Below are 18,641 nucleotides of genomic sequence, written 5' to 3' on the forward strand. Positions count from 1 at the left end.
CTGCTCCAGAAGGACGACTGGACATTTTGCAACTGGAACTGAGGCGTTCAACTACTGTATATAGGAGTAAATGAAGTATAGTGGCTGAAGAGAAGAGTCGGGTTGAAAGTGACTGATTGAGGATGGAAATCAGAAGTTTGCCCGAACACACTGTCTGATATCGCAGGCCGTAATAACACCACACCCAGCTGTCGCTGTGGTGCAAAGGGGAGAAAGCGATGTGTGGTTGTGGTGGCTGGCTTGAGGTCTATCTGGCATTGCTTTAAGTGGCTCCAAATATAGAAGTCATGACCTGCCAAAGACTCTTGACTGGTCAGAGGATCGGTCCAAAAATTGACTTCTGAAGTCAATTGTGTCTGTAACTTGAGTACTCGGAGTTTTCTCTTTAAATACATGAGGTGTGTCAGAAAAGTTCCAGGACCGGTGTCAAAAAAGGTGCATTCGAAACCCAAACTACAAACTATGACTTTTCCACATCACTGATGGCCATACGATAAACCAGCACATCTACAAAAGGATTCTGCTATGTTTGCTATGTTCAGTGCGTGAGAAGAGGTGAAAGTTGCGGTAGGACTCATGGCTGCTTCACCATGCTCCTGACTCAACGTTAACCCCCCCCCCACACACACACACACACACAATCGCCCCCCTCACCCCCTCACCGCCCCCCCAAGCTCAAGGGGGTCATCAAGGAGATCTCTTTTGAAAACATTGAGGACATTGAGATTGCCATGACAACAGACCTGTGGAGGGTCCTGGAAGAATCCTTCAGGAGAGCATGAAGGCATGGCATAGAAGGTTTGGTTTTATATATTTTAATTGGATAATATGTTTATTATTGTGCTTAAAGGTTATGCATCGGTGCTTGGCTTTTGTTTGGTTGATTTTTTTGCTTTGTATTGCGGACGATCTTCAGAGTTAAATACAGAGTTAAAAAAAAAAATGACAGTCAAATGTACAACTACAAAATGAAAACACTTTCAAGGAGCATTTAGAAGACACTAGCACTTAACTAACCACCCAGTAAATGGCCAGCTGGTGTCTGCGCTCCTGAGGTTACGTCCCCTTAAAGGCACACATCACACAAATACTACAGAGCGCTGTGTGTATGTCTGATTTCATTACACATCAGTATATCTCCTTACATTGTCTTTCATTACGTTATAATGTTTATATTTTACAGTGCATACAATAGTTTACAATTTTGATACAGCTCTTGAGTTGGATGTGATTAGACGTTAGCGAAAGGTCATAAAGTTGTTTTCGGTTAGTGTTAATTAAAAAATGTTAGACAAATACAGTACTCTTGCTTCGTTTGCACTGATTATTTTATATGTAAGATTCTTTGTTTGTTTCAAACGATCATAGAAATGTGCGATGAAAACCAGAAGTGCGCACTTGACCCTTTTTTGGGAGCCTTCCGTCCTCATCCCTCCATCCTTATTCATAAAAATTATCATCCTCCAACCCCGTCCGTCCTCGTCTTTTTAAAGTCCTTACGTTCGCTCCCACCCACCGCCAAAATTGTTTTTATGTCAATGCAGCGGACGTGAGAGCGGTCACTCTCTGAACGGATGGGCGGAGACGCCCGGTACAGGGAGCACTTCCATTGGTCACCCCGTTCGGGTTGCTGATTGGCTCGCTGGTTTCCGTTCCGCTTCCGGAGCGCGAACTGGAACATCATTCCGCGTGTGGAGAAACAAATCGTGCAGGAGTAGTTTCAGTGCTGCTACATGTGTGTGCACTTGTCCCACGCATAGGCTAGCTGTCTTAAGGCTTCTTTATACTCACGTGACCGACGCAGAGTGCTGCGCGCACACATCAGAAATTGTTGCTAAAGAAGCCTACACACGCACGTACCACCTTCGCTACCACCTTACAGATCGTTTTCGCAATGCAATTAAATGCATCGTCTAGTCATCTAGGTCAGTTTGTTGTAGCAGGCACGGTATCCATTGTTGTCGCTGTCTTTTTGATCGTTGCTCGGCAGTAAAAACTCAGACCGGAATTGGCCATAAAAGGCAGAGGAAATTCCGCCCTGCGGTGTCCTCGTCAGTATCAGCCGTTGCGATGACCCCCTGCTTGGAGTGAAACTGCAACACATTTTCAAAACAACAAGTATAAAGGCAGTGACGTGCTCGTGGATGCCGCCCGCGGGAGTATAAAGAAGCCTTTCCAAAGTGAGCAGAGCTGAACTCTCAGTTAAAGGGCCAGTACACAAAACAGAAAAAAATGATTTTAAAGACTGAAGAAAACGGGAAAAAATGACCCGTGTGACAGAACGTGTGCAGTGCACTGCGTTCCCGCCAGGGCGTTCCCAATGCAAGTAACTACGTGCAGTTGGGTAGCTAGTGGCGCGTTTGAAGCGTTCGGAGGCAATGTTTGTCATTCACCCATTTCGCCGAGGAGGTTGAGATGAACTTTGGCCGCCTCGTGACCACGTCACACGCATGAGGGACGATTAGTGATACGGACTAAAATCCACCTGCGCCCTTGCTTAGTCCGTCCTTTTTTAAAAACTTGTCGTCCCCCGTCCTCCGTCCCAAAAATGAGCGTCCATCCGTGATGGAGGGGCGGACTGTTCCGCCCCCGGGACGGAATGCCCAGCTCTGACGAAAACTTTGAACAACAAGAATTATGATTGTTTTGCTTCAAACTTCTCTTTCATAATGAGCTAGGCCAAGACCTGCTACGACATTAGCAGTGAGGCTCTATCATCTTCGTAAATTGAAATGAATTGATACATATACGTATATGGGTGAATGCTGAGAGATCGACGCATTCCACAAATGGTGACGAGCATTCACTTATCTGGGACTAATCCCAAAATGCTGAACATTTTCCGCAGTCTGGTCAAAGGTGAGCTAATGGACATAAAAACAATGATGTCATAGCATTACTTTAAAAGCTGTTTCTCATGTGGTCCGCATCTTGCAAAGAGCCTCTAGGGGGCATAATTGCATAATAGCCAAAAATTGCTATGATGCGTAGAGATGAATGAATAAGTATTAGACTTGGCGGCAGCATTTCTAACACAGTTGGCTGGTCCTATAGATGCAGATGATCAAAGCGTTTGCTATTGGTTGTTACGTGAATTGATTTCCTTCTTTACCATTACAACTGTGACAGGATTTGTTAGCACCTACAGGAAAGTTCTGAGGGAATTGCAATTTGTAGCTCAATTTGGTTTTAAGAAAGTAGAAACCCCCCTGTAGATGTTCTTGAACTCGCTGCCCCTGGAATCCAATAAAGCCACATTGACGCCCCCAACATCCCCCCAACACACACACACACACAAAGGAAAAAAAACGCTCCTACCAGCCGTACACCTCAATTACAGCCATCATGCTTCATCTCTGTATGCCGGGACACATGATACTCTGTAGCAAACCAGATTCTCTGTGAGACTTGGCCTGAGTCTAAACTCAGTGAAAACAAAAGGCTGCGGCCTAAAAACAAAACTGCGGCTCCCATCTCATTAGCAATCATAATGCCAGTCCTCTTTCTCCTCTCAACCCTTCACTCCGTTTCTATCGTTTTAATCACGATGACGACTGGGAATCAACTGCTGCTCTCTTCCTTGAAGTCTTTGCTGTTCTTTTCACATTTTCATACAACATCATTTTCATTCCTGGGGGTGGTTGGCGGTGAGGGGGATTTTATGAAGTTGCAAAGGCCCCCTTTTTGTTGAATGTGCGTGTGGAAATAATGATTGTAATGGGTTGCAGCTGACTTATAGTGCTGTGAATGACGTTATAATTGTGGCAATTACCAAGAGTTTGAACAACAACTGTCCGTCATAGCAGTAATAACTCACAATAATAATAAGTAATAATAATAACAATAATAATAATAATAATAACAATAATAATAATAATAATAACAATAATAATAATAATAATAATGCATACCCTGTATGAATCTGATACAACAAAGCATTCAGGCATCCCAGGACCTCTGGAGGGTTCTTCATTCAACAGAAAGTTTTCGGTTGCCTGAAATAATAACACAACAGTTATTTCTTCATAAAGTGATAGTTTTGCAGACCTGTGCAAAAGTATTAGGCCACCCCTAGTGTTCTTTTCTTCTGACCTTCTTAACAGCAGCCATTCTGTCATACATACAGTTATAAATGATCACGGTGCTGGAATAATATTGCTTTCAAATTTCTATTCTTAGGGTTAGGCTAAATAATATGATAAAGTCCCATAAACATGGGTGCATCATAGCATTGCTAAATCAACAGATCTAATGATGGCCAAATGCTTTTGCAAAGTACTGTTCAACAGCTGTTTTTATGGCAAATGTTATGCTGTTGTCTGTGACAAAATATTACATCATGAAGAGGTCCCACCACATCTAATCACATATTATTCAAATGATTACATTAAAATACACTTCTCTGTCTGTCTCTCTCTTTCGGTATGCTGAATGGTGTGTGTCACCCGCCTGAGTCCATGTGCTGTGCAGGCCAGAAGCCCATCACTCATTGCAACTTGAATGGAGAGCAACGTGTTTAGCTGCGGTGGCAGTACACAATACTCCAGCACAATGGCATTTCCTGTCGCTGCCATTTCACCTGCATTGCGCACTGATTCAGCAAAAATCATTCACGCGCGCACACGCGCGTGCACACTCACGCGCACAGAGAGCCATGCACACATTAGCCACGTGCACAGTCCATAAGGTTAACTTATGAATATACTCAGACCCCCGGTCGCCCTCAAAGCCATTCATCGTGGTCGCAGTGTCATGCAGTTAGATAAAGTATCCAATTTGTATTTTATTTTATTTTTTATTTCATTTTCTCGCTTATCCAGGGGAGAACTCTGAAGACAAGGCACCTTACCGTCACCTACCTAGTAAATTATGACAATGATGGTTACAGTCAAGTATGGGAAAATTAAGCCTCAATTGCTTTAAGACATGATTAGTCAATGAACACTTCCACACGATGTATAGAATTCCCAACAATCTGTTAATTAAATTTCATGGCCTCTTTAGGAGTAAGTCCTTTTTTTGTCACCATCTTTTTCGTGAAATACTTTACTGCAGACGTGATATGGCCTTGTTGCTTTTGAATTGCCTTGGAAAGGCAATATTTTTTAAATTAAAATTTCAAAATGTGTATATTTTTTGGAAACATATTGGTATATGGAACAAGGTAGCAGAGTCATGCAGAGGGCGGGGCTAACGGGGCAGTGGTCGGTTGACGGAAATTTATTTAGGGCACGTATGTTGCAGCCCTCATGCAGGGCATATCTTCATGCGCATGTTGATAGGCTGTCCTGGGATAGAGGAGGCATATACTTTGAGAACCCTATCATCGCTGGTCTCACCAGAGTTTTGTACACCTTTCCTTTCATTTTAGCTGAAACTCTTCTATCACACATCACACCTGACACTTTTCTCCACCCGTTCCAACCTGCCTGTACAAGCTTCTTCACCTCTTTTCCACACTCGCCATTGCTCTGGACTGTTGACCCTCAGTACTTAAAATCCTCCACTTTCTTCATCTCTTCTCCCTGTAACCTCACTCTTCCACTTGGGCCCCTCTCATTCACACACATGTATTCTGTCTTACTGCGGCTAACCTTCATTCCTCTCCTTTCCAGGACAAACCTTCACCTCTCTAGCTTCTCCTCTACCTGTTCCCTGCTCTCACTGCAGATCTCAAAGTCATCTGCAAACATCATAGTCCATGGAGATTGCTGTCTGACCTCGTCTGTCAGCCTGTCCATCACCATAGCAAACAAGAGGGGGCTCAGAGCTGATCCCTGATGCAGTCCCACCTCCACCTTGAACTCCTCTGTCACACCTGCAGCACACCTTACCACTGTCTTACAGTCCTCATACATGTCCTGCACCGCTCTGACATACTTCTCTGCCACTCCAGACTTCCTCATACAATACCACAGTTACTCTCTGGGCACCCTGTCATAAGCTTTCTCCAGATCTACAAAAACACAATGCAGCTCCGTTTGGTCTTCTCTGTACTTCTCTATCAACATCCTCAAATAAAATACTGCATCTGTAGTACTCTTTTTTTGGCATGAAACCATACTGCTGCTCACAAATGCTCACTTCTGCCCTTAGTCTAGCTTCCACTACTCTTTCCCATAGCTTCATTGTATGGCTCATCAGCTTTATTCCTCTGTAGTTGCCACAACTCTGTACGTCTCTCTTGTTCTTAAAAAGAACATCTTCAGGCATCTTCTCACTATCTAAGATCCTGTTGAACAACCCAGTCAGAAACTCTACTGCCACCTCTCCTAGACACTTTTAAACCTCTCCAGGTATATCATCAGGACCGACTGCCTTTCCACTCTTCATCCTCTTCAGTGCCCTCCGCACTTCATCCTGACTAATCTTTGCTAGTTCCTGGTCCACAGCAGTCACCTCTTCTAGTCTTTGTTCTCTCTCATTTTCCACGTTCATCAGCTCTTCAAAGTACTCTTTCCATCTTCCCATCACACTACTGGCACCTGTCAATAGATTTCCGTCCCTATCCTTAATCACCCTAACCTGCTGCACGTCCTTCCCATCTCTGTCTCTCTGTCTTGCCAACCGGTATAGATCAGTCCCCCTCTCCTTACTGTCCAACCTAGCATACAAGTTATCATAAGCGCCTTGTTTGGCCTTTACTACCGCTACCTTCACCTTACGCTGCATCTCCCTGTACTCCTGTCTACTCTCCTCAGTCCTCTCATTGTCCCACTTCTTCTTAGCCAACCTCTTTCTCTGTATACACTCCTGTACCTCCTCATTCCACCACCAAGTCTCCTTATCTACTTTCCTTCCAGATGACACACCAAGTACTCTTCTACCCGTTTCCCTGATCACATTAGCTGAAGTTTTCCAGTCATCTGGAAGCACCTCCTGACCACCCAGAGTCTGTTTTAACTCCTTCCTAAAAGCCATGCAAAACTCTTCCTTTTTCAGCTTCTCCTCTGCCTTTGCCCTCTTCGTCTTCCTCACCACCAAAGTCATCCTACACACCACCATTCTATGCCATTTGACTACACTCTCGCCTACCTCTACTTTGCAGTCACTGATCTCCTTCAGGTTACACCGTCTACCCAAGATGTAGTCTACCTGTGTGCTCCTACCATCACTCTTATAGGTCACCCTATATGTTCCTGCCTCTTCTGGTAGAAAGTATTCACTATTGCCATTTCCATCCTTTTTGCAACTACCATCTGTCCTTCTGCGTCCCTCTCCTGGATACCATGCAATTCTGATTAATATCGTGTTTACGGAATATGAGTTAAGCAGTCAAATCCACCTGCATTTGTCCATCTCAGGGGGCGGCCATTTTGTCACTTCTGTCGACTAAAAATGACATCACAGTTTCTCAGGGCTCAGATAACGACCAATCATGGCGCAGCTTCAGAAAACAGGTGAGCCGTGATTGGTCCTTACCAACTGTGCAACTGTGATGTAATTTTTGATCAACAGAAATGACATTTAGCTTGAGATGGCTAAAAACGTGTGGATTTTGCTACTTAAGTCATATTCCACAAACACAATATTAATCAGAAAGTCACGTTTGGACTAATGAAGGTGCATAGAACATATTATTACAAAGATTTTGGGGGGTTTGACTTCCTCTTTAAGCAGAAAAAAACCCGTACACAAAACCAGAACAAATTCCGGCAAGTATACCGTATCTCATAGCTAGCAAGTTATGCTACTTGAGCTGGCATGTCACATAAACAATTTCTTATGGAATCAAAACAGACATTAGGTCACTTAAGCCTTTACATATGCAGAAGCGCACACATGTGCAAACTATGACATGGGATTGCACTTGAACAAATACATGAACAGACACATACATAAACACACAACTATAATAAGTCCCAGACTTTGGCCAACCGAGCTGCGGTTTGAGAGCGAGAGACACAGGCTATTCATATCCGGCTGAATGAGAGGTTATAGCTCAAGCCTTTCCATTTGACTCTAACACAGGAAGGGCATCTTCTTGCGCGAATTTACTAGGTTTGTTTGGTAACAGGTCCGAATGATTAGGGCAAGATCAACATTGGTTTTGTTAAGCACATGCTGTATCGCTCGTAACGACTTGAGCACAAGCCACATGAAGCGTTCGCACAAATTTAAAATTGGAATAATCCAAGCGACTATGAAAACATTGCTCATGGCATTCGGCCTCAGCATCCATCCTCTCTTGTCATCATCAATTGGTGGGATAACACCGGAGGGAAACCATTTGAAACCATTTGTCCCACTAAATGGTGCCCTTGTCAACTTCTCTGGGCTTTCTTTTAAGCTCTTAAACTGGCCGGTCCAGCTGAGGGATATATTTTACTCTGTTTATAATCACAGAGTAGCTCAAAAGAAGGCAGACCGGCAATTCTAAGTGCCTGTTTCTGTTAAGAGTTTTAACACTGAGAAATGACTTGTGCACAACAAATCAGATTCAACTATGCTGAAGACACAACATGAAAGGAAAAACTGACGATAAAGAACGTACCGAAGCAAATCCTCCTATCTTCATCTATCTAGCAATACTCATGGAGGGCTTCTGTTTATTTACGGCTTATTGATTGATGTCGCTCCCTGCAGCAATGGCCGCCTCTCCCCCTTTTCCTCCCTCTGTCATGTGTTATTATGGAGCATACTATTGGTTTAATGAAGATGCTAAATAATGTGACAAGTGACCGCCATGTTTGGGAAACTTTCCCCCAAAACATGACTAAGTGCTATTTAAGTTGAGTTTTAAGGGTGCCATCTCAGGGGGCGGCCATTTTGTCACTTCTGTCGACTGAAAATGACATCACAACTACTCAGAGCTCAAACGACCAATCATGGCTCAGCTTCAGAAAACAGGTCACCCATGATTGGTTGTTACCTGAGCTCTGAGTAGTTGTGATGTCATTTTCAGTCGACAGAATTGACAAAACGCATGCAGATTTTTTCCCATGTCGTGTGTTCACTTTTTAGAAAAATGCATTCAGATTTTAAAATCTGTATTTGTGTGAAAATAACACTGGAGTCTTGAGCATGCTTACTTCACGTATGTTTTTAACACCCCTTGTGGAGGCAGGTCCTTTATAGTCATGTCTAATCCTCCGATTTTGTAAGTACATAGACATTTTGCACATCATACTCCTGTCCTCAAGTATGTTTCTGTGATCTCCTGAAATTCGAAAGAGCTACTATCGTTGCTGTTGGCATTTTGTTAGGACTGACATAAAAACTGTATTTACTCATTTGTTTTCGTACAACATTGATTGTTACCACATTCAATCGATGGAGAGTATTTACTAAGTGTGCACTGTTTGAAACCACAGGAACTCATGGTTTTGCAAATAGACTGGAAAATGTGTTTTGTTGTTGTCCCGTAGCCTAAAGTTTCATCATCTGGGACATGGGCACTATAAAAGTAAACATCAGTATTCTGTCACACATGAAAGTGATCTTTTCTGTTCAAACTCCAACTTTGCTTTTGCATGCATCTTTTTAATAACAGCTAAAATCAAAAGAAAGTGTGGCGCCAAATCAACAGTATACTACTATAATTGTGTTATGTTCTATCTTTATTTGATCTGCACTGTGTTACAGCTGTGGTCGTTTTTTTTAAGTGCTCTATAAATAAAGTCGAATTGAGTTGAGTTAATGCTTTGTTTCTACTGGGAGTGGAAATAGTGAAAGATTTTCTGACCTTTATCAAAGCAAATAAGGAGATAAAAGGATGTACATTATGCCAATGCTCACTATTAACAGCTTGATCTTATTGCTTGTAGGAGGATATATATCATGTTATGATGACAGCTTTAATAAAATAAACATGTTTAACCCAATTTTGGTAATGATATGCTGCCCAAAGAGAGAGTCCTGGGGATACAAATGTGTTTGAGGCAAGAAAGGATTAGCCTAAAGAGTGTAAATGGGAAGAACCAGTAACTGGGCTCTGTCAAACCTCTCGCACTCGCCTATTCTGTCAATATTAATCTAACATTAATACAAACACAACAAACTGGAATCATCAGCGTCAGAGTTTTGCTACAGCAATCTTCATCACGGTTGTTTGATAATATGCAGCCGTCTTGATGGTGGGGGAATTGGTATGGCCAAAGGAAAAACATTTCGGTGGAGATTATATTATATAAATTATTTTCAATTTTACTCAACACGATCCATTGAGATTATGATCCAATAGGACAATAGCCAGTGGTGCACATAATAATTTTGGTCTGATTCTCAAAGGACGACCAGAAGTTATTGTTTGTCCCTCATTTTTCACCAACCTCATTGGATAAACTTCATAATATAAAATTGCATTACTGCAGCTTCCCTGAATGTGTGGAATATTTTTAGTTGTGGTTATTTATTTCAGTTTCAACAAAGTGGCGGTTATCATTAAAAATTGGCAGGAGGAACAGTTGGATTGATTATAAGGCAAATTTCCATGCACCCCTGCATACGCATGATCTGGCATACTTGGACTTCGACTTCAAGGATATCAAGTTGTTCAGGTTACTTCATCTATGTAATGTGGCGGTTATTGTTGCAACACGTCAAGTTTGGCTGGCTCATTAATGAGAAGTCATGCCATGCTCAAGTGCACCTCTTCTAGTTGTGCTGAAGCCAGGAAATTTCCCTGCGCTTGAGCACAAGGTAGAATACTAATTTTAGACAAATATGGATTTATATGGACCAAGCACAGAGTGGATTGTCAACTGACAACGTGCCCTAATAGAGAGCACTCTAATGTTTGCCCGATAAGGCGCGACTTTTTCCCCCCGTAATTTTTTTGCCCCAGATTGGATTATAACAAAACAAAACAATCATCCAAACAATAATGCTGCTTATTTGTTTATTTACTCATCCCGTGAGTGTCACATTCTCATCTGCTCTGAATTTCTTTTTACTGCAGAAAAAAATTGTGTCAATTGCTTGTGAATTTTTCATGTCATGTCATGTCATGTCATGTCATCTTCCAAACCGCTTATCCTATACAGGGTCGCGGGGAGGTGCTGGAGCCTGTCCCAGCCGTCAATGGGCGAAGGCAGATTACACCCCGAACTGGTCGCCAGCCAGTCTCAGGGCTCACATCGACACCGTCACTGAGCGGGAATCGATGTGAATTTTTCAATGATCTCAAACTGAAGCAATCAGAACTTGTATGAAGCTTTGCTCTGTGAAGTTGGTTGCGCTGCTTCTCTTCAACTCAGACATCAAAGATGAAGACTTCATCGGATTAAGTGAACATTACAGTGTGGTTGAATAAATGTGACTATCCAAACATAAAGCCTTTGTTTTACTGTACAATTTTGGTGTGGCAGGGGTAATATGTTTGCTTTTGTGTCACCCTATTCTTTTTTCACTTGTGTTTGTTTCCTACACTTATAGGACATACGGTAAGGTGGACAGTGGACTGAAAATAACATGACAACCGCTCAGGGCTCAGGTAAGGACCAATCGCGGCTGACTTGTTTTCTGAAGCTGAGCCGTGATTGGTCCTTACCTGAGCACTGAGCAGTCGGATGTCATTTTAAGTCGACAGAAGTGACAAAATGGTCGCCCCCTGGGATGGCTAAAACAGGGGGATTAACTCTTATTCCACAGACGCAATTATTTATCAGCATGCCTTGTTTCAACTAGTGGGCCTGCGGGGAACATATTCTTGAAAAAATGTGTTTGGGTTGACTTCCACTTTAAACTGTTGTGGACAATTGGCTCTGTGTTGCAGTTTGGTAATGCAGATGTTTGTATGGAACACCCTGTTTTAACACAATTCTGACATTCACATTATGTAAAAAGAAAAAAAAAAATCTATCCGATTCAGACTACTATACATACTGTACAGTCGACGGCTTCACTGCAGTAAAGTAAGTACAGTAAAGTGTGTCGTATTAACCTCAGTCTGCAGAGTACCTCATCTGCCTGCCTGTTATCTCCACCTCTCATAAAGCATGACAGCTCTTAATAGGGATGCTGAAGTTGGCCAGGTTTCATGGCGCTGGATTAATCAGAGCACATATACATATGGCCCACCCTTCACCATCGCTCAAACTTCACACAGCAAGCTCATAAACCACCTGGGTCTCACCAGTCTCGAAGCGATCATGAGAGGCAGGTACCCTTACAATTAGTGAACAGCCCTCCGATCGCTTTGCCGTCGTTTTGAGGCGACCGGCTCAACACTTTCTAGAGCATCAGAGACTCGCCTTCCACGAGGACATAACATGCACCTTGCCTCGTCCCACTTCATTCCACCTTAATTGCGTCCTCATTCTTCACCTGCTAACAAAGCTGCGCAGATGTGGCAAGAACATCAAAGTGTGGGAAGGATGGGAGGAGGACGTTGTTTGTCGAAAAAAATGAAAGGGGAAATTGGTGTTGTGTGAGCCCAAGCCAGCGCCACCTCGGGGAGAAATGCTGGGAAAATGTGATATTTTACACCTGCATCTAAGGGGTGAGGAATACAAGGCAGGGTGCGGTGAGGGAGGCAGTAATTAGAGCATAGTGTGTGTGTGTGTGGGTGTGCGTGCGTGTGTGTGTGTGCGTGTGTGTTTAAAAGGATTTTTATATGTTTCTGGGGCTTGCCACTGGTCCTGCTTCAGCATTCAGTTTGGTGAGACACAATCGATGCCAGGTTATTAGAAATGCTAAACCTGGTTCTGAATGCTTCAAAAAAGTGGTGGAAATTCAAACAAATATGCTAATATTTGTTGCAGTGATAAATAGCTGGCAAGCGCTGTGTAATGAATAATGCTATTGGCTCTAATTCCTCATTAAGGCCCTAAAGAAGAGCGAGAAGAGAGAAAATTCATGTATTGTTGCTGTGATTTTATTTTCAAATTAAAATGACACAGCAGTAGATAGCAACTCATTCCCAAATTAAGTAGATTCAAATGACTGTGTTACACAGCTGGTGTGCCGCCTGGATGTCCTGTGAAACCAATTAATGCGTGAGTTAAGTCTTGACAAAGTAATTGAAGCAGGGGTAGCTGTGAGTGAGCGTTAACAGTGTTATCAGTGAGACAAAGACGACTTAACACTGCGAAACATGTGTCTTTATTTGATATGTTGAAGTACTATAACGTCTGTTTTGGGCAAAATTCATGTACATCGTTTTCTTTTAATAGATAATGGGTTGTTTTTCACGTTTTACGTTTGCTCCATTAGAATTTGAACGGGGATATATGCGAACGTTTAATTTTGATTGCACGGATACAGAAAGTTGGATCTTTGAAGTGATAAACGGCATAGTATGTCACGTCAATATTTCCCACCGAAATAAATTGAAATAATATTAATTCAGTTCAGCCACAAAAATCCAATTTACAGTATTTTATTTAGTAAGTGTTTTAAACAAATAACATTGTGCAGCATTAAACGTAATAAAAGAGAATGCAAAGAAATAATCTTGTTTTATAACGTGCAATTACTGTACATTGAGACAAGCCCAAAGTCACAACTGTGTTTCTGAGCTGTGCCTTCAAGGGGGCGTGGCCTAGTGAGTCACATCAGCAAGGCGGTTTACATCGCAGTTTACGAGTCAAAATTCACATTTTACACCTCATATAAACAAAATGAAGTGCAATGCTGCAATGTAAACAACACATGACTGTGGACAACACAACTTTGCACTATGGTGAAAACGCACATTAACATTCATATAACCTTGTCTTTAGGTCCTACGTGGCTACTTTATAGTGATATCTAAAATAGCTTGGTCTCTGTTAATTACAGCTACCATCAAATTTGTGTATTTGTTTCTTAGCATGAGGACAAGCACAGTATACGCTAATGTGTTACTACCTAAGTTGTACCTATTGTTCTGGATATTTTTTCTGTTTTAAACCATAGGTCAGATTGCTCAAACAGGTTTAAAACGAGCAAACAATAGATAGTTGTGGTGAGTTTGACAGCATGCCAATAAAAGACGCAGTACGCGTTTACTCCGTCCACTCGTCACCTCTCCAATCCCCTCAGAGCCGATCGGGAAAATGCTGAAGGGGAACGTTCCGTGCAAATGAAGCAAGTTACTGTCACGTATAATGGTCAATGTATGGTGCAGTTCAACTCAACTTTATTTATGGAGCACTTTAAAAAAAACATTGCTACATACAAAGTGCTGTACATGGTTTCAAAAATAGTCATTCAATTACAAAGACAAAAACAATACATTAATAACATACAAATGGTAAACACATGGAATGATCACACTTTGGCTAGCACCCTTCCAGGGCCGAAACTAGTCTGTCCAACTGACTTATGTTGGGGAAAATAGTCTACGTCTCCTTTAAGATTTCTTTTTCAACCACCTTTTTACTTATTTATATTTTTGTTGGATTGTGTATTTTTGTACAGCGGCGCTACACAAATTTAAGGTTAAATGCTTGTAGAAACCGTTCTTCTTGTAACTTTTCGTTTAATGGTTTTTTTTACAGAGTTACATGGGGTTAATTCACATATTCTACTCCTAAAATACTTTTAGAATGGAACCAGTATATTACAATTTTCCGAGGGTCATACAAATCGGAATAAACCCACCACTTTCTTTCTAGAAAATTTGTCACTTATTCACTCACAACTTCACACTTGACCTCAGCATATCCTGCGAGACTTGAGCAATGAAAGCTGCATCAAGCCAAAACCTGCTGCTCACTCTTCCCTGCGCACTGGTCACACGTCATCAAAGGGTGTGTCATTTAAATCACAAAATGTTGACTTGAAATGAAGTCACTGATGGTGTCATTCTTAATTTGTCTGACTTGTACGGCATTTGTTCAGTTGTCACTCAGCAATCGTGCAAATGCAAGTACGATATGTGCTCTGTCATTGACTGGCAACCAGTTCCAGGATGTGGTCCAGCTTTTGTCATGTTGTCAGATGGCTAAGCTCTTGCAGCTCGTGACCCCGAACAAGATAAGCAGTATACAACATTAAAAAATACCTATTAAAAAATGTCTGTACACTGAATAAATATTGACTGCATGATGACCTGGATGAACCTACTTCTATTTTTATTATTAACTATGGTGAAAAGGTTCTGAATCCCAGCAATCATTCAACAGAATAAGTCTTTGCTTCCTACAAGTGTATCACCTTTACGTTCAATGAAACAGGCCCAGATTTCACACTGACTGTGTCTATTTGTGAGGAATTTGAGGTTTTCCTAATGTGAAATGGGCACCTTGGCTCAAAAGATTGGAAAACACTGGTCTAGTATGAATTCAAAGCACATTCAAATGAAAGGGAGTATCCCTGATTAGGTTATATTGATGTTATCAGGGACATCTTAAATTGGGATTCAGACCTTTAATACAGAAGCCAACATTAAGACTGTGACCATTTTGTCAGAACAATAAGGACCATTGGTTCAGAAATACGTCGCAAAATTAATCTCCCTTTATAGCTTGAGGTCTGTGTTGCAACACTGACTTAGTATTTTTCTTATTTTTCTGACTTCTGGTGTGGTTTACGCAATGTTAAAAGAAAAATCAATGAAGCCTCCCAGTTTTCCCCTTTAAATTACATCGTTTGCATAAAAAGTTTATTTTTCCAGGCAAATGTCAAGGTCAAGACAGGAATAACAGCGTAAATATTCTGTGTACATTCTGCGCAGGGATGACTGACAGCCAAGACAGCAATCACACTGCACAAACCGCTAATCACGGAGCAGGCCTCACACACACACTCGCACGCAGGCACACGGATATGCCCTTCAAGTCATACAATTTGAAATTACGCAGGAACAAACGCCGTCATGCGAGACATATGTCAAATCTCATACGACCTCAGCTTGTGACTATGTTTTACTCAGGTTAACTTATTTTGCACGTCACTTTTAGTGTGTGGGGGATGGGATGGGATGGGATGGGGTGGGGGAGGCATCCACGGCACCCCCTTTGATGAAAAAAATTCAATGTGCAGCAGCAAAAAAAAAAGGCAGCCAGAAAAATGTGTGTATTGACAAGTATCGACAGGGAACGGCAAATTATCCCAATTAGACCTCCGTAATTACTTCCATCAAAGATGGGACGTTCGTTTTAAAGAAGGGGGAATCTGACCTAACAGATGATTTTTAAAATGATGAATGTTCATGTCATTTTTTAGAGATAATGTACTTTTTTCGTGTTATGAGGACTGAAAAAAGTGTTTATTATCACTCTGTTGTGACTGAGCAAGATTTTATGAGTCGACTTACAACTGGTTTGAACTAAGTCATGACTTGACTCGACTTGAAATTTATTGGCGACTTGACTTGACTTGCTTGATTTTTTTCCCACAGTAACTTGAGAGTTATGACTTTAGGCTTACTTGCAACTTAGACGTAACGCTGGCGTCGGGCCAAAATGTCATAAGTCACATTTTGGTGAATTTCATATATTTTTCAAAAATCGATTACTGACCAATGCAAAGTGTTGAAAATGGCTTGCTCTCTTTCACAATGCAATGCTAATGCTAATGGTTGAACAAACGTGCCATTTTGGGGGTCTCCTGAAAAGTGCCTATTTTGGAGGTACAAGATTTTGGCCCGATGCCAACAATATGTGATGTAATCACTGATGTTTAAATGTCACTTCTGAAACTGCTTGCAGAGTTAATAAAGCTTTTATTATGTCGAGTTTGAATCTGCGACAGTACACTAAGGCACAATAGAGTTGCCCAAAGTCAAGTATTCATGATGCTAAAGTCTAATCTAAAAATAATGCAAATATCTAAAAATATGTCTCGGCCGTCTTGTTTGGACGTTAAATGATAGCTTTTTGAACCAACATTTTTACAGAAACACTTTTCGAGGGTGACCAGGCAAGAGGTTAACATCCCATTTGCTCTGCAGCATATTTGGACAACTCACTATAGTGGCAGATATAAATCATCTACGTGGTCTTTGTGTGTCAGTGTGGAAGATTCCGTCTCCAGAGAAACTTGACACGGATCAACACATACTTCACCACACTGCAAAATTGGTTGGTGTGAACTTTGCTGTTATTTTAAAAATAAGACGAGACTCACAAGTCAAGATAAACCCACACGAGACTCGTCCTGAATTCTGTATCCTTTTTACCGAGGAGCTCTTTTTGAACAGCTGCCACGTATAGCTGGGATTCTTGTAAACAAATAATTATTCATACTAATAATCTCCCATATTCATGTGCAAATAAGATGGCTTGCTGGAACTTGAGAGGCGCCAAGGTTGTATGTGGGAGGTTCTCTGAACTACTGGCTCAAGTTCAACATTGGAAAAAGTAGAAAATAGAATTTATCTCAATGTCAACGATGTGCGAGTTATATATCACAGCTCATCTGTAAACTGCACAGTTTCGTGGGGGGGGGGGGGGGGGGGGGGCTGAAAGGGGGTACAGTTGCTGACAGTCTGGTGTGAGGTTTTGCATCCAAAGGCTACGTTTGCCAATTTCAGCAAATCAGGGGAAACAAATCTAGGATTTTTATCCCGAATTGGTCTCACAAACTATTCTTTAGAATATCACTTAATTGCACAAGTAACCAACATGCAGAATGGACACATTTTGCATAATTACACAAAAAGGTGCATTATTGAAAGAGCCACTTGCAGCCAAGTTTCCAAAGATAACTTTGACTTTGCGTGTCAACAACCTTTACACAACTTGCGGGTCGCCTTTTGGTTGTCTGCTTACACCGTATGATATGATAGTGCATATCATATATGTAACTATTAATAGGAGGGTGGAGGCATATTAAGACTTCACTCATCAGGACAGCTCAGAGATGGAGAAACCAAAGAGGATATTTTCTTAATAACACAACAACATAATTGAGACTACATTAGCTAGAATTTTTCAAAAGTGATGTAAACGTGATGTGGTGGGACCTTGGCACGATATACGCACACAGACATATTAGCAATAAACCCCAAACCTCTCTGAATGCATGCTATTAAATGCATGCGCTGCTACAATCACGTTTAAAGCTGACTGCACAAATGAGCAAATTATTGGTTTACACAGCACGTACCATTGTGGTGTAGGGAAAGATGCCAAAACCCTCTCAGAGACCCATTTTCCACTCTAAAAAAAAGTTCGGCTTCCAAAAAAAAAAAAAAAAAAAAAAAAAAAAAAAAAAGTTTGTGAGAGAAAGGAAAGGGCTTGGTTTCTTGTTCAGTTCGGCCTTATAATACCGGAAGCAAATACGGTCTGGTAAACATTGTTGTTGTTTTTAAATGTAAACTGCAGGCTGTAATCCAAGTCGTCTGCTTCCCGACTTCTTCATGCAAGGTGCGTCATAATTCCACGAAATTCGCCCCGACTTTGGACTGAGGTTTAGAGCGAGAGGCTCTCTCTTGCATCCAGCGTGCGTCGTGGACTCTCGTCAGCCGACCCGCTCATCGATTCGAACCCGCTGCATGCTTTCGCTCAAGTGCGGTCCTCCTCGCTCCACGTGCGCGGAAAGTTGCGGAGAGATTCGGGTGGTGATCTCCGCAGCTCACTGAGACGACGCTACGACGAGCGTGAAGTCCCTTGTTGGCGACAGCGATGATGAGTTGAAAAACAAACAGATAAAATAAGAAGAAGAAGAAATAGAAGAAGAAGAAGAGGAAGAAGAAGAAGAAGAAGAACCGCGCGTGGTCGCTGTACGCGCGCACGCACCAGAGCGGGACCAGGCAGGCGAGAACGCGCGGT

The 18,641-nt window shown here is 41.9% G+C and overlaps 2 protein-coding genes across 6 annotated transcripts in view; both read right to left on the reverse strand.

Annotated features, from left to right (window-relative positions):
* Positions 1-18,040, reverse strand: part of nfixb (nuclear factor I/Xb) — a 139,874-nt gene extending 121,834 nt beyond the window's left edge. For 3 of the 5 annotated variants that reach the window (XM_086055408.1, XM_086055398.1, XM_086055395.1), the window contains exons 1-2: positions 17,977-18,040; positions 3,912-3,995 (exon numbers count right to left, since the gene is read on the reverse strand). In XM_086055408.1, coding sequence (XP_085911534.1) covers positions 3,912-3,995; positions 17,977-17,979 — 87 coding nt within the window. In that variant the 5' untranslated portion in view covers positions 17,980-18,040. Of the gene's footprint in view, positions 1-3,318; positions 3,338-3,911; positions 3,996-17,976 lie in introns of those variants that run through there. The other 2 variants (XM_086055393.1, XM_086055406.1) reach the window with 2 other exon arrangements.
* LOC147134836 (uncharacterized) lies at positions 6,283-7,005 on the reverse strand. Its single transcript, XM_086054583.1, has one exon. It carries the CDS (start codon positions 7,003-7,005, stop codon positions 6,283-6,285), a length of 723 nt encoding a protein of 240 aa, XP_085910709.1.
* Positions 18,041-18,641: the final 601 nt, after the last annotated feature.

Source organism: Filicampus tigris, chromosome 16, assembly GCF_054856515.1.
Source record: "Filicampus tigris isolate MCC_2025a chromosome 16, RoL_Ftig_1.0, whole genome shotgun sequence".
Taxonomy (NCBI): domain Eukaryota; kingdom Metazoa; phylum Chordata; class Actinopteri; order Syngnathiformes; family Syngnathidae; genus Filicampus; species Filicampus tigris.

What these genes read in the sequence shown, in the direction of transcription:
- LOC147134836 (XM_086054583.1), bottom strand. Translation starts at nt 7,005, where the DNA reads ATGGTGGTGTGTAGGATGACTTTGGTGGTGAGGAAGACGAAGAGGGCA.